Source organism: Pollachius pollachius (genome assembly GCF_949987615.1).
Source record: "Pollachius pollachius genome assembly, chromosome: 7".
NCBI lineage: Eukaryota > Metazoa > Chordata > Actinopteri > Gadiformes > Gadidae > Pollachius > Pollachius pollachius.
In genome coordinates, this window is record NC_136940.1 from 3,120,428 (window position 1) to 3,137,262 (window position 16,835).

General features: G+C 45.5%; 1 protein-coding gene across 2 annotated transcripts; it reads left to right on the plus strand.

Annotated features, from left to right (window-relative positions):
* Nucleotides 1-6: 6 nt before the first annotated feature.
* On the plus strand, nt 7-16,195 carry crtc1b (CREB regulated transcription coactivator 1b; the record flags this gene model as incomplete). Of its 2 annotated transcripts, none has more annotated exons than XM_079739976.1 (14): nt 7-138; nt 1,270-1,386; nt 2,346-2,471; nt 3,137-3,198; nt 3,897-3,991; nt 4,614-4,699; nt 5,015-5,058; nt 5,522-5,745; nt 6,764-6,909; nt 7,316-7,531; nt 7,965-8,051; nt 9,267-9,407; nt 9,891-10,065; nt 10,696-16,195. In XM_079739976.1, the coding sequence occupies 14 exons, from the start codon at nt 13-15 to the stop codon at nt 10,905-10,907; spliced, it is 1,857 nt and encodes a 618-aa protein (XP_079596102.1). In that variant the 3' UTR covers nt 10,908-16,195. The 2 variants fall into 2 exon arrangements, with proteins under 2 accessions (XP_079596102.1, XP_079596101.1); XM_079739975.1 differs by having other exon boundaries at nt 13-138; nt 9,267-9,353.
* Nucleotides 16,196-16,835: the final 640 nt, after the last annotated feature.

Consider the following 16,835-nt stretch of genomic DNA (forward strand, 5'->3'; position numbering starts at 1 on the left):
GAAGAGGCAAAGATGGCGTCTTCAAACAACCCTCGCAAATTCAGCGAAAAAATCGCGCTGCACAACCAGAAACAGGCGGAGGAGACCGCCGCTTTCGAGGAAGTGATGAAGGACCTGAACATCACCAGAGCCGCCCGGGTAAGACGCGGGTCACCTCGTTTTAAACGTACTTTGCGCCACGGTTTTCCTTTGCTAGCTGGCGACACTGAGCCAGCGCTAACCTCGAGCAGGTAAACACAACTCGGCGTTGTCGTCCTCCACCGTCAGCTGTGGAATCATTTAAACCTTAACATCGGCCGGCAGAGATGGTCCTGTATTGTGTCATCATCGAGACGTTAGTTGTGTGTGTCTCCATCGTTAAACCATCAGGTGCCATACTAATGTGGGCTAGCTGGAGAGAGTGGCACCTGTGCTCCTTCATCCTTCCCTATGTTATTATGTGTGTTGTGTTTCAGACATGGTCTGACAGCTGACGGGCGATCATCCCCGCTGTCAGAATAAAACCAGTTAACATTAACACAGGAGTCGCACTAATAATTGTTGTCCGCCACATGAGAAAAAGGGATGTGCACCCGGTTTTCTTTGATCCCCGAGGTCCCATGTGTCGGAGACAGAGCGTTCACCCCCAGCATCGAAATAACGAGCATCCAAATATAGCTTCAGATGAAGGGTCCCATGGAGCATCAAGGGTGCAGGTGTTCTGACGAGCTGTCAACGAGAGGACCAGGGCGCAACTTAATGTCTTAACGTGATTTACAGTGTCAATAGCGACCCGAGTCCACTCATTCAGGCTACAGGAAAGAATATGAATAAGCATATCTTTATTCCAAGTGAGAAGGTTTGAACCGACAAACGAACAGACAACTTCTTTGGTCTTTTTTTGGAAGTCTTATGTCGTTTAAATGAAAACAATGAAAACAAGTGCATCGTCCAGAAAGTATCCTATGCTATAGCAATCCAATCAAGAGATGGAAGATGGAACAAATTGTCCTTATTCCAAATACCATCTGTTACGCTTAACCGTCGTCAGGTTCCCCTGTGTGAACATCTGGAATATGCAATTAGCAGTCAGTGAATCTGTGTCACATATCCGTTCATTGGGAATCCACCCAATCCATAATTCTCCATTGTCCATCTGTTTAATATGCTATACTTTTTAATTCACACACTGAAACGACAAGCTTGGTTTGTTTTGTTTACCTTTTTACTTTGTGTTTCCATGTACCAGGCCATTCGCTCATGCTGTCATGCACCTTTTACTTTGCACAGCTGCAGTTACAGAAGACCCAGTATTTGCAGCTAGGGCAGAATCGCGGACAGTACTATGGAGGCTCACTGCCCAATGTCAATCAGATTGGGAATGGCAACATTGACCTTCCTTTTCAGGTGAGCCCCTAGCTTCTCTCAGCCGGTAACCCTCTTTGTTTTGTCATTGACCAATACAAGCAGTTTTGTATTTAGACATGTGTGGATTAGATTCGGTTTAGTTGCGTTCATGCCACTGTAAGAGTGGTGTGGCGTGATCTGGTTTCATAGTAACACCTCTTTGGCAGAACTGTAGAAACTCCAAGAATTTCCCTTCTGGTATTAATTAAATGAATCTTATTGTAACCTCACCAGGGTTTGTCAGGGGTTAGGAAAGCTGCCAGTGGACATGCAGTAGGAAAACCCCCACCTTCCATTTTATACCCGTAATAATCAGATGATGAACAGGTATCATTGGCATTGCTTGTCATGGCTTTCCATCTTGAAAAACATTTACCAGTTCAAGCATCGGTACAGCCCCCCCCCCCCCCATGGAGCTCATTTTGAAAACAAAAACATTTTTGCTCCATTGATACCCAGTGGCTAGGGCTGAACGATTTGGGAAAATAATCGAATTGCGATTTATTTTGATGAAGATTGTGATTTTTTTTTTTTCTATTTAAAGTTCCATATGTTCTGTATTATTCACTAAACAAACGGTAAATCTTTCTGTAGTATTACCAACACAACATTGGAAGCAGTCAAAATATAAACTGCTCTTTCCTTTGGGCCAGGCCTATGTGTTGAGATGGAATGATGCATGAGTTTATATTATACATGATAGCATCTTTATTTAACTATTGGAATTGTGAAAGAAATAAGAATCTTTCTGATCTCCAGTCAGTAAAAGTAACTAATCACCAAAAAATAAAAAGAATAATCGCAGGCTTTGCAATTTGAGTTCTATTACATCGCGATGGCGGTTCGAATTCGATGAATGGTTCAGCCCTACCAGCGGCCGCGTGGACCGGTCAGTGTGTGTGATGGGTTGTGGCCGCTGCGTCGGCCGCTTGTGACCTGGGTGTGTGTGTCCACTGCAGAACTCTGCGCTGGACACCAGCCGCAGCACCAGGCACCACGGGCTGGTGGACCGCGTGTACCGCGACCGGAACCGCCTCACGTCTCCACACCGCCGCCCTGCCACCGTGGACAAACACGGACGCCAGATATCCTCGCTGTTTTGGCGTGTGTGTGTGTGTGTGTGTGTGTGTGTGTGTGTGTGTGTGTGTGTGTGTGTGTGTGTGTGTGTGTGTGTGTGTGTGTGTGTGTGTGTGTGTGTGTGGACAAACCCTTGTTCTGTCAATGTCGTTTTCAACCTGGTTAACCCTAACCCGAAGTTTTTTTATTCCAGTATTTAAACATGGCAAATTAGATTAGATAGATAACTTTTTATTGCCATGCCAACTCAGTTGATGAATTTGTCTTAGTGCCACACAGGTTAAAATAAGGCAATACACGCACAGTACATACGGTACATAAAAGACAATGACACAGACATTCATTCAAACCAGTAAAAAGATAAAAAGATCTTGTGCTATTGCAACTTCCCATAACGTGTTTGTGCAGTCTATAAAGTGCAGAGTGCATTTAGTACAGGTTTACTCCCGAGTGCCTCCACTTTTTTGTCATTGCACAGAGAGTGATCATCTACCAAGAAGTACAAAACAATCCGTAACATGCATAGTACGTATGCATAGTATACATAATAAATAAGATCTATGCAAATGATGGCATTATCATCAGCTAATGCACATGCCAGTGTCTTTTACTTTTAGCCATGTTGAATTTCAATGTACTTCTAATGACTTTGTTACCCTTGACCGAGACCCACATCGACAGCTGTCCCTACGGTTCAGTCTACCTGTCTCCTCCCCCCGACACCAGCTGGAGAAGGTTAGCCATCTCCCCTTCCCTGTCCTTTTCCCCCCCGAAGCACTTCTAGTGATTTTATTCATAGGCCGTTAGTACAATACAGTGCATGTGTGTAATGTATACAGTATGCATGGTCTCGCTTCCATCCTGATGCTAGAAAGGTTAATGTCATGCACCGGCCGAACAGCCAGTAGAAGAAGGCATAGTATCATTTACACGCTGAGGTTGGACATACATGATAAAGGGCTAGCACTACGGTTGATATTAAACTGTAAATCGTGAAGGCTCCGGGGTTCATCTGTTTCCATCTCTGACCTCTAACCCGCTCTCTCTCTGTCTCTGTCTCTGTCTCTCTGTCTGTCTCTCTGTCTGTCTCTGTCTCTCTCTGTCTGTCTCTGTCTCTCTGTCTCTGTCTCTGTCTCTCTCTGTCTCTGTCTGTCTCTCTGTCTCTGTCTCTCTCTCTGTCTCTCTCTGTCTCTGTCTGTCTCTCTCTGTCTGTCTCTGTCTCTCTCTCTGTCTCTGTCTCTGTCCCTCTCTCTCTCTCTGTCTATCTCTCTCTCTCTCTCTGTCTCTCTCTCTGTCTCTGTCTCTCTCTGTCTCTCTCTGTCTCTGTCTCTGTTTCTGTCCCTCTCTGTCTCTGTCTCTCTCTGTCTCTGTCTCTGTCTCTGTCTCTCTGTCTCTGTCTCTCTCCCCCGCCATCCTCTCCCTGATGTGGGCAGGACTAATTCGGACTCTGCCTTGCACCAGAGCACCATGAACCCCAAACCCCAGGAGGTGTTCGCCAGCGGCTCTCAGGAGCTCCAGCCCAAGCGAGGTAACGGAAACCTCCGCCGCTGCGAGTCAAAGGACGGCCTGCTTCTGTTTTATTCATGAGCGGCTACAGGCTCTTGGGAGAGCAGAGAGGCGTCTCCAGATCTCTGGATTAGAGAATGGTGACGCCTCGCCTGATTGTGAGAGTGCGCTCTGGCTCTAATTCAAATATTCATGTAAAACAAAGCAAAGGCTATTGTGTTGGATGCAGTCTGGAGGCCACTGCTGACCTGGCGGCCCAGAGAGACATGGTGCTTTCAGGATCGATGCATCGCTTTTGATTAAATATGTTGGAAGGGATCTGTAATGATTGTCTAATGGTTGTAATCAAAGCATGTTATGGTTAGCATCTTTATACTGTTTAGTCATTTTAGCCAGCTTGACCTATGGTGATTTATTTAGTCTGGGGTTGGGGTATCTGGCTCCCGGATGAGCTATTTATTTTTTATCAAACAAGCAGCCTGTTTTCTCCTGTGATCCTTCAGCAGAGAGCTGTGTTCTGCTTTGCGTACACGACGACTCGACGACTCGTGTCGTCTGGTTGGTCGGAGTTGGATGATGAATTTGTACGTACTCTCAGTCAGTAAATCTCTGCTATTTTTCTCCTTTTGGTTTTGACCAATCAGTGCTCCTGCTCACGGTACCAGGGACGGAGAGCCCGGACTCGAACCCGGACAAGGACTCGCTAGAACAGATGTGGGATGACAAACAGGTACTGGGGTCAAGGGAAAGGTCAACCAAGTCATCTTTATGACGCACACATGCATACATAAATACACACATACATGTCTGTATGTTTTATGTATACACACACACTCGGTCCGCTAACCAGCATTCGCCCCCTTGATGGATCTGTTTACTGATACTTAAAAAAGATCACCCAGGTGTATACATCTGGGGACAGCTGTTCTGTTGTAGAATATGCTGAAGGGGTTGAGTTTTTTTCCCGAATGAGTTGAATGCTTAGCACAGTTGTTTTTGGCTGTCGTGCACCATTTAAAGAAAGGTTTCTCTGCTTCGTCCTCAGGGTGATTGTTCAAGCCCTAAAGTGTGCGATGTCCCAGGAATCAAGTGAGTCAATTCTTACGTGAATACACAGAAAATAAATCCTGTTTTTATCAGTTGCTTACATCGATTAGCAAGTAGGTGACGTAACTTAGTGTTTTTGTTTGGAAGTGTATTTTTGTTTGGTCTGGCGATATTTCACCTACAAACTAGAGAGACCATATGTTACCCGCTGAAATATTGCCTTACTCATGCACTCAGTTATCACCAGAAAGCTTGGCTACCAGTAAACAACAAAAGATACCTTCCTTAAACACCTGGAGGCCTTCTCGGTTCTAAACACTAGCTGCCTAGGGGAACATCCCCCCTTCTGTTACCCCATTACACCTAGTGTCTAGAACCCAGATGGCCACCAGGTGTACAAGGGCAACAGAAGGGGGAAAGTGTCCCTCAGTTGCCTCACCCAGCCAGCCCTTCAGGGCAGTAAAGACCCCTTGTCAACCCTAACGGCGCCGTGACGTCCCTCCAGCATCTTCCCGTCTCCAGACCTGGAGGTGAACCCGTCCATCCTCCCGGCGGGCCACAACACGGGGGGCTCCCTGCCCGACCTCACCAACATCCAGTTCCCCCCGCCGCTGTCCACCCCGCTGGACCCCGACGACGGCGTCTCCTTCCCCTCCCTGGGCTCCGCCGGCAGCAACGGCAGCCTGTCCGCCGACCACACCCACCTGGGCGTCGGCTCCCCCGGCCACGGTAACCAATCACAGCAGCCGGCTCACCAGAGCTCCAAGCACTCCGGGGGGGGGGGGGGGGAGGTGTTACTCCCCTGTTTGTGCCCCGCCCTCAACCCCCACCCCTGCACAACTTTATATTAATGATGAGGTCCAATTTATGTTATAGCCAACATAAATGGAGGACCCCCGAAGCCCCTACGTCACTTTATGTGCCCAAAACACCGTGATGTAAAGTGACGTACGTGTGAAATGCATATGATAATCACTGGTGATATTCCAAGGTGTTAAACACACTGTTCGCTGTAGTGACTATTCACTGTGTGAGGCATAATGTTTGCTTCTTTTTTTTTTTTACTATTATCGTAATTGTTTTATACTACCAGCAACTTGGATACTTTGATCCAAAGTGACTGAATGAAGGGGGTGCATACTGATATTGGTGCAATCCAGATGCAGGGTATCTACAGGAGCAGGTCGGAAAAAGAACATCTATCTAGGCTACGGATACTGGGGTTTGAACCCAGAACCTTTCAGCCGGTCGTCAAACACCCCAACCCCTTCTTGATCACGCCCAAGGGGGCGCTGCATCCCAGGGACCCTGCCGTGTGTTCTCCCTGACGTGCTGATGTTCTGCTGTTCTGATGTTCTGCTGTTCTGACGTGCTGATGTTCTGCTGTTCTGCTGTTCTGACGTTCTGCTGTTCTGACGTTCTGCTGTTCTGACGTGCTGCTGTTCTGACGTTCTGCTGTTCTGACGTGCTGCTGTTCTGACGTTCTGCTGTTCTGACGTTCTGCTGTTCTGACGTTCTGCTGTTCTGACGTTCTGCTGTTCTGAGGTGCTGCTGTTCTTCTGTTCTGACGTTCTGCCGTTCTGCTGTTCTGCTGTTCTGACGCTCTGCTGTTCTGATGCTCTGCTGTTCTGATGCTCTGCTGTTCTGCCGTTCTGCCGTTCTGCCGTGCTGACGCTCTGCCGTTCTGATGCTCTGCTGTTCTGCCGTTCTGCCGTGCTGACGCTCTGCCGTTCTGCGGTCCCTCCAGGTATGCCGGTGTCCTCCCAGTCCATGAGCTCCTCCCAGCGGAGGCAGCCCTCAGTGCTGCCCCTCACCCTCAGCTCAGACCTCTCCCTGCAGCAGTCCCCCCAGCAGCTCTCTCCCACCCTGTCCTCCCCCGGCCTCCTAAACCAGGTACACCACCCAACCACTAAATATTATGCTAGTATCGCATCTAAAATCGGTCAAAGACATTTTCCACAGGCTGTAGGCTATAGGTTTCTCCGTCAAACATTTGATGGGCTTTGAGGGTGAACATCCTGCACCCTGGGAGGTTTCAGCGCCACACTCTGCCTCAACCCAGCCGGTTTCTGACCAAGAGTTGATCCGAAACGACCTACCTTCCTCCCCCGAAGAACACGACCAGGCAGAGTGCCCCGTGGCTGATTCAGTGGATCTAAGATAACATGCCGATTTTGTGTCACCCCATCAATCGACCAATCGATCGGTAGAAGATTAAAGGAGATAAGGTTCAGTCAAGATGTTCTTTGGTGTATTTCATTGATCGACTCCTTTAGCTGAATCTCTGTTGTGTTCCCAGGCGGTGCCCATGGAGGCCCTCTCCCTGGAGCTGCAGCTCTCCCAGTACCCCCTGTTCAGCCAGCTGACCGCCCAGGCCCAGGCACAGCTGCTCAGCGACCTGCACAAGCAGCAGCAGCAGAGCCTGCCCCAGGGCATAAGGCTCATCACCCTGCCCTCGGCCACCACCGACGGCCTGAACCACGACGGCTCCAACATCAACATCAACATCAGCTCGGTGAGGTGCCGCTGTCTGGGGGCGGTGGGGGCTTCTGTTGTTGTTCTTTATTGAGCTGTGAAGGTATGATATGGCTCGGTACCCCGACCCTTAGCCAGCCCACTGGGGAAGAGAGGGTGTCCTGTTATTCCATCCAGCATACAGGATAAAGAATAGAAGACCAACGCTACTTATAAGTGACATGGTTCTTTGGACAGTTTTTTTTTTTTTGTTTATGGTTATTTTTGTAAAAGTTGTACACATAAGTTACATTTTTTTACACCTAATATCGTTTCAGTTTGACGTATTCACTCAGATTGTGTTATCCAACGTGGATCTCCCTCTGACTTCCAGGTATCCTAGCACTGTAAGCCGCCTGCATAGAAGGCTAGCTCTTAGCGGCCTTCATACACCTCAGTCGCTGTGTGCTAGCTAACCCTCTTCCCTCCAACAGTACCGCAATCAGTCTGGCTCCCCAGCCAATCAGTCTCCAACCTCCCCCGTCTCCAATCAAGGCTTCTCTCCGGGAGGCTCGCCCCAAGTAAGAGCCTGCCCACTGAGCTAGCCGCTAGCCGCTAGCCTCCGTACCGAGGGAACGGGGCCATGATCGGGGAAACCCAGCGCTGGGATCCGTCTTCAAACTGCTTCCTGATCCTCTCACGCGCTTTTCATCCATGCCTCGACGCAACTCTCTCTTTCTGTCTTTATCTCTGTCTTTGTCTTTCTTCGTTTTGTTCGTTCTTTCTTTGTTTGGATGTTGGGTTTGTTGGTTCTTTGTTTCATTCTTTCTTTGTTTCTTTCGTTCTCTATCTTTGTTTGGTTTGTTAGTTTTTGGTTTGTTTGTTCTCTTCTTTCTTTCTTTGGTTCGTTTGTTTGTTCGTTCCTTCGTTCGTTCTTTCTATCCTTCTGCGTGCATGGTGGCATAAGTGGAAGGTCAACCTGCTTCGTCTTCCGTCACTCCAGTGCTTTTGAGCCGTTTAGTCCAAACATGACGGCACCGGCCATTAAAAATATTTACAAATATTTCTGGTAGTTGCAGCTTGCAAACCAAGGATCTACAATAGTATTGCACACTGTTTGACAAAGCATGTGTGTGCTCTGAAAGGTTGTCTCTAGCAGACACCTACTCGGTCATTACACTTCCTCCTGCCTGTCTGTAGAGTTTACGTGAAGCAATGTGTGTATTGCGTTTACGTGATGTGATCTCCCCTCAGCATGAATAGCACCTGCAGTAGAAGTTGTATCTATACCTTAACAAACAGCAGAGGTTTGCAGTTTCCCCAGAGACGGCCAAATGCCTCTAAAGGTTTTCTCGTCTACGCGATTTTGGACAAGCGTGTGTGGTTGTGGAGCTCGCTTCTTCATGGCTGGTGTCTTCTGTATGGGGGGGGGGCGGCGGTGTCTTCTGTATGGGGGGGGGGGGCGGTGTCTTCTGTATGGTGGCGGGCGTTGTCTTCAGTATCGGGGAGGGTGGTGTTTTCGTGGCATTGTGAATCCATCCTGCTTTGGTCTGGTCCATGCTCAGCTGGCGGTCTCGGTGACTCTCTGCTCATTCCTCCTGTCATCGCCTCGCTGAAACACGCCCCCGTGGGACGCCACCGGCCCCGGCTGACTAACCTCATCCCCGGCTTCTGATTGGGTCTTTTTTTTTTTTTGCCGTTTCATGTCATCGCAGCGTTTTGACAGCTTCCCTCCTTCTGCCCCGCCGTCCTCAAGGTTAAACGCTTGCGTCATTTTTGTAATCCTTCCCTTGCAGCACATTCCCGTCGTTGGCAGCATATTCGGTGACTCATTCTACGACCAGCAGCTAGCGTCCAGGCAGACCAACGCCCTCTCCCATCAGGTGAACGACCTGAGCAGCCAATCCGTTTTCACGAGGCCCCTGTTTTACCCCCAGGTGTGATGTGGTTGACGTGCTGCGTTTAGATGGACGGCCCCCAGCCTACCAGGGGGGCCGTGCCCACTGCTTGGCGGATCTTACCCATCATAGATGGATAGATAGAGGGGAACTTTATTAATCCCTCCGGAAGGTTCCCTCAGGGAAGTGCACCTCCAGCAGCAGCAAACACCATGTTACAAATGGAATAAGAGATAAAAACCAGTATAAAAGTACAAAATGCCAGAATACTGGCATTTTGTTTTTGAAGAATACTATGCAAGGCGATATTTATATTAGGGAGTGATTAAACAGTGCATAGAAGAGCATCTTGGTAGACACTACCACTTTGGAGGACTCCTATTAGGTAGATTTTGGATTGGCTCTCAACGGCTCTATCACACCTGGTGGTAAAATAGGGGCCCTAGAATGTCAACGTAAAGAACATTTCTATTGAAACCCCACCCGAACGCATGCACTAACCACCTGGCCGTTCTCCTCCAGCTGGAGCAGTTCAACATGATCGAGAACCCCATCAGCTCGGCCAGCCTGTTCAGCCAGTGCTCCACCCTCAACTACACCCAGGCGGCCATGATGGGGCTGACCGGCAGCAGCCTGCAGGACTCCCAGCAGCTGGGATACAGTAACCACGGCAACATCCCCAACATCATCCTCACAGGTACCAGTGACCTCCCCCTCCCATCATCCTTGTAAGGATTGATGAATAGATTTTGATCCTCATATTGGAGTCTTATTCACTTATATCACTTATTTAGGGATTGAAACATTTGGTAAATAAAGTATGGAATATTACCAATGGTAGGGCTGGGCGATTAATCGAATTTCAATATCGATTTTTTTTTTTTTAAATGTACATATCTGTACGTTATTTTAGATTTGAACGTTTTCTTTTGACCATTTTGGGGATTTTTTTTTAAGGCGAAATTTCAAAGTTCTCAGTTACAAAGTGCTTTTGGGAGAGACATGCTGAATAAATACATCATTTTTTCAAATTAAAAAATAATCGATTTGAATAATCGTGATTTCAATATTGAACAAAATAATCTTGATTATGATTTTTTTTCCATAATCTAGCAGCCCTAACCAATGGTAAGGACCTTTTTAATGGTAATACATAACAGCAGTGGGACGTGAATGTACATTTGCTGTTGAGATTGTACTGCTTGAAGTTGGAGCAAAAACAACAACATGAAAGCAGCACAAGGCGACGACGTGCATGAAAAGTCAGCGTGTAATGTTGTAGTGTAGTAACGGCTGATGCCCCGCCCCCTCCTCCCGTCTCGACCAGTCACGGGCGAGTCTCCGCCCAGCCTCTCCAAGGAGCTGTCCAACTCGCTGGCGGGCGTGGGCGACGTCAGCTTCGACGCCGACTCCCAGTTCCCATTGGACGAGCTGAAGATCGACCCCCTGACCCTGGACGGACTGCACATGCTCAACGACCCCGACATGGTTCTGACCGACCCGGCCACGGAGGACGCCTTCAGGATGGACCGCCTGTGATGACGCCGCCGGGGGCGGGGCCACACCTGCACCAACCGGGAGGGAGGACGGGGGCGGGGCATAAACATACCGACTTGTGATTGGAGTGTGAGGACGGGAGGCGGGGCTGAGTCGCCCCCCCCCCCCCGGTTGCATGGTTCAGCTGAACTCCAAACAATGCCCCCGCCCCCTTGATTTGTCCTGGATCCCCTGGAACGACGCGTAGCAAACGGACGCCTCCCCCCTCCCCCCTCCCCCCCGGCAACCGTCGCCGCCGCCCCCCCGCGTGGCTCCGAAGGTGATTGGTTGCCCGGTGCTTTTGCTCGCTGGCAGTTTCTTTTTTTTTCGTCATTTCACGCCCGATATATATTCCAACAGCCCACATTCGTTTTTTATTTTTTTATAAAGTTAAATGTTTTTACTTTTGTTTATTGGTATCGTTTGCTGAAGAGCAGCGTGTGGCTGAAACCCGGCCAAAATGTCCAAAATGCTGTCGTCAAAAGAAGTCCGAACCCCGAAGTTTAAAACACAGAAGAAGCCGCAGGATGGGTCACCGCGCTGCATCCCCCCATCGCCAACGTTGCTCGCATCCCGCAAACAAAAGCTTTATTTTTTGACAACCAAATGTTTATATTTTTCTCATGCACTATATGTTGACGATTGTGTATTTATACGTCTTTTTATTTATGACCTTATTTATTTGTTTTGAAGACTCGATATATTTATTTTTTGTTTTACGTGTGATGCCAAAATTCGTACTTCTGTCGACGTTGTGTTGAAATGCACCCGTTCAGGGCGTGTCTATTTATTATTTGTGTTTAATAAGCTAATTAATTAAGGACTGCAAAACCTCCCCATACTTGCTGATAGGCATTGGTTGTGCCATTTATTTGATGTAGGACTTTGTAGATGTTGGTGCGGTTAGAGCCTAGCAAAAATGGAACAAAATCAGAATACAGCAGCTTTTCCCAACAGCTTTTAGCACCAGCTCCAGGTTTTGGTAATGCTGTGTTTGCAACTAAAATTCACCCCATCAACAGCTTCATTAGTAACCTCTATTTAGCTGGCTCACTTCTCAAAGCAAGAGATGGAAGATATGAATCTATTGAAATGAATGAATCAGATAAACTTTTATTTGTTGCCAGTGAATAGCTCCAAACAATTCCTTCTAAGGTATGGAAAAATATGACTATTTTAAAAAAAGAAAACGGAACAAGTAATCATTTGAAGTTGTCACTGTGAAATCACCTGATTTTGCCTTACAGGAGGGGTCTGCTGTTGTACTTTTAGTGTCTTGTGTGACGATGTATTTTCCTACCTTCTCTTTAAAGAAAATTGTCTTGTATTTGAAAGGAAACTCTTGACGTTGAGTCAGTGATATTTGTGGTAACGTAGTGCAAGGTTTGACAAATCATTGTACTGTATTTTTTACCAGTACAGTTTACAACCAAATTGGTGGTTTTCTAAATGGAAGGAAGTGTGTTGGAAGGCGCAGATATGGGGAGGCTTTCCGCTCCTTGAGCAGATTGCTCTCACTAAACGGACGTTCAAGTGGTTTACCTTGATATCTGAAAATAGCCTTTGTTACACTACAACGTTCGGGTGTTACTCTTGAGTTTCTTTTTAAGTGGCTTATTTTAATGTTTAAATACTAACCAAACCTCTCAATCAAATCACAGGGACGGCACTTAACACGTGTTACTGGAGTTGTGGTTTCTGATTGGCATAATAAGGTGCGAGGTGGTCTCGAAAATATGACATTAGATTAACTTCTGACGTTACGGCTCTCCGTTTATCTGGGATCTAGAAGAGGACCGACCGGCAATTGTCTACTTAACTTCTCCCATAGCCGTTGGGAAGACGAGTTACAACGTCCTTTCCGGACTCCAGCATCCTTAGACAAGATGTCTGTAAAGGTTCAAAATCAAACCTGTGTAATACACTGGTCACTGTATGAATACATTTGTTGAAATGGTCTTCTGAAAACGCCATCTTGCCATTCCGAAAATGAGTTACTCTTCGGAAGGTACCCCGGCATCTATACCTTCTTGATAAAATGATAAGGAGCTTTGTGAAGTCTCACTGATTGAGCCAATCAGAAACTAGAGTATTCATTGTCCCTGTTTGACCAGGGGTAGCACTGTCGTGCCGGTTGGATTTCTGTGTTCAGGTGCGCTTCGATTTTTATTTTATTTTTTACCAATCATTTAAATATGAATTGAAATTTTGTATAATAAGAAGAACCCATAAGACTGAGTGGTTATATTTATGGGTTCTTTATGGGGAATGTATCTAAATAAGATACTGCAAGCAGATGTCATTTAAAGAATATAACACAAAAAACGCTTGGCTACCACATGAAATGTGTTTAGGTCCAACCAACAAGGCTATCAGGGAAACGTGTTTTTATTTTTAACTATTACAAATATTCTACCAATATTAACACTATTCGCCAGATACTCTTATCAGCTTTATCACTTTCAGTGTCTCGTGGTCAATCATGGTCTCAAAACTGTAAAATGAACACAACTTGTTTTCGGTAAAGTAGTAGGTCCTAAGCTGTTTAATTGTTTTTATTATATATTTTTTTTAATCAGTGACCAATGTTTACACTTAATTAATTGGCAAAATGTACAAATCTACTGTTCTCTTGCGTATCGTGTTTCACATGTACATGAAGCGATGTGTTTTGGATCAGATTATTATTTGATGTGTGGGTCTCGCTAGGCTGCATGGTTTCTGAACGATGTGCAGTTCTGGGAGTGACCTTCCAGCCGATGCCAAACACGTATCCAAACTCAGCCATTTTGTTTTCAAGTTTCTGCAGCTACCGAGACTTTAAGTTTACATGTTCGGTTTGTGTCCATCAGAGGGTCGGTCGCCTTTAACCAATTGGGATTCCTATGCAAATGAGATTTTTTTGGTTTGTTTATAAATCAGACGATAATGTTGCTGAATCAAATATATAACATATTATATGAACGATCATATAGAATATATAAACATGTGTATATATATGATATATATATATATATAAACAGAAGATTTTTTTTTATTATTTGTCATGTTTAGCTCAACTCTCGCTGTGGATTCCTCTGTTGTGTTGCGTCAGAGAACAACTGTTAGTTAGCACAGGTCGCCGTTGTACATATGCTAAGCCGATAAAAACGAAACGCATGCACTCGACTGACAGTCCCGACCTCTGTACGAAGGCCTTCCTACTCGCTGCCCTGGTTGATCCGTGTAAAATAGAAACATAAGTGAGCTAGCTGTGATCCTGTCGACCGCGGATGCATGTGCTGGTTTATCCCACGCAACGAGGAACTCCAGTTTCCTGTTGCGTGACTCTGTTAACTTTGTCTCAGCGTAATGCTCATACATGTTTGATTTGGGGGGGGGGGGATGAAAAAATATCAAAGAATGTATTTTGTGAGGTAAAGTCCTAGGTTTTTGGCGTGTTGACGCTAAACGACCGCAAGGTTTTGAAGCTGTTTTCGTTATTTTTACCACGCCTTTTTTCCGCATTATTTTTGTTGGTCTGACGATTCTGACTGGCTTGTTATCTCCCGGTTTATTCCCCCCGTAGCAACTCTTAAAACTCCGTCCCAACCCCATTGGTAAACAGCAGCACAACTCCTTGGATGTCTTGAGCTGGCCTGAATAGCAGGACATCCTTAGCTCCACCCTTGATTAAAAGACGGACACTTGCACTGATTGTTTGCATTAATAGACGTATGTTTACGCTAAGTTTTACAGTTGACCGCATGACTTCATCAGTGTGCGACGCAACCCCAACCCCCCTCTGACCGAGGGCTTATGAGTCCAAACCCTTCTCGGCATTGTTGCTTTTTGTTTATTGTAGTCAAAACTCAGACTGGGTTATACGCTGTAATTTTGTTTTTCGGTTGTGCAAAGTTAAGTCTGCTCGTTGCTTGGCACTTTATTTGTGACTGTCCTGTTTTTGCAACAGGGACTGTTTAGCCCTACGTGAATGCTGTCTGACACCGGATGTACGCTCCGGCAGGAACTTTCTTGTTCAAGAAAAAAAAAAAAAATGTATTCTATATTTTCTTCTTTAAACTGTTTTTCTATTGTTTGGGCTTGGCTTGTCTCAGTTTCTTTGTCGTTTTGTTTTTTGAATCCGTACGGGAGATGCAAAACTAGAAAGGGCTTTTTCCAGTGCACCTTGCTCTCCTGTGAACACAGGTGGAACAAATACGCAGTCCGAATGTACTTTAGCCTGGCAGCCATGTTCCCTTAAGCTCCCTCCCGTTGAATTCTACCCTGGGCTTGATTCCGATGCTCCGTCACAATTTCTCATCAAACGTTGCTCATCTATCTGTCACATCATACATCTAGATGGACCCGCCCACTTGTGATGTCAGAAGAGGCGGATTTTCATAAACGGCTTGTGACGGCTAATCACACTCACACTTGGTGGTATATTATGTCACCTTTAATGAGGTTGAGGCCGCTCAGCCGTCCATCTGTCCTGATTCCGTGGGGCTCCTTGATAGCGCTACGGCTGCGGCTCCAGTCTCGAGCGATGAAGCCTGAGCTCGAGGAAATTAGGAAGCTCATTAGGAAAAATAATTGGAATCCAGCCCAGGTCGACCAGACTGTTGATATTCACCCAGGAAGTGATTGTTGCTCTGCGACAGCGTTGTTAGTCTTGCAAAGATTTAACACTTAAAGATTTAAAAACTAGAAACTGCCACTCCCGAGTATTGTACAGAAAGTAGTCACAAATTGTATGCTGTTCACAATCACTTATTCGATTTGGCTCTGCTGTTGAAATGCATTAAGAGGGATGGTTCATGTGAAGGTATTTTTGTCCCCAAGTGTACCTGTAGTTACTGACGTGTTTTTATTTTCTCAATACAAGATCCTGGTTTGTAAACATGTCATGCTCAAATCATGTTGAAATTGCGAAGGATATCAATGTTTTTCCCAGGAGGGGCTCACTACGTGGTTAAGTGGCATACTTAAAAGAAGAAAAAAAAGATACGGTGTTGTCCTAATGTTTGGTCAACGGGAATTTGTGAGTTTTTATGTTGTGCAGCTCGTCGTTCCAAGGGTTTGAAATCTGGATATGTCCCTTTAATGACAGGTTTTTTCTTAATGTCTGCAATCCATTGAAACATGTGTACGGCCCAGGCAAACCAGTTCTGTTTTAAAGTCAACTTTAAGCTTCTAGTGCGGCTAGCATATCACTGTTGTCCAGTTAGTCCTAGTACAAGTTCTGTAGTATTTATTTGTTGCAGTGTGAATCTCCTCATGTGAACTGTTTGTTTATTATATAAAAGAAAATGTCAACAAAATTGAATGTGGACGACAGACTTTTTCTCTGTACATACTCAGAATATAGAATATAGCGATTCAAAATGTCCGGTGTCATTTTTGATCAAATTGTGCTGGAAATGCACAATGACTCGACACTGTCTTCAAGATGTTTTTAAGGCCATTTCTGGGTGGCTATGAAATTATACTTATTTCTCAATTTAGATTTTTAAATACAATGCAAAACCCGATAAGTTTAGCAGCAAAAGTGTCAACAAGCTTTTCACTTTTTTTTATTATGATCTATAGCTACATTATAGGAGGCTTTTGTAGTATTTAAAAATAATCAGTTAAGATAAAAAAAAATACAGACAAGGATTACCAAATACATTATTTAATAATCATCTGCAACTCTTGCAATCTTCCAAATTCTCCCGATCATGAAAAGCTTAATATTTATATTTATTTTTGGCAATATCAATCAAGACTTAAAAAAAGCACGAAGAGCGTCAAAGGATCAACATTAGCATCAATGTAAAGAAAAAAAATACAAAATGACGTCAAAAATAGAAAAAATACAGGATTCACAATTATTTATTCGCCATCCTCATTGGACTTATTCTGCATTTAAAAAGTCTAAAGAATTTTTTGAAATTTCCAATTCTAATT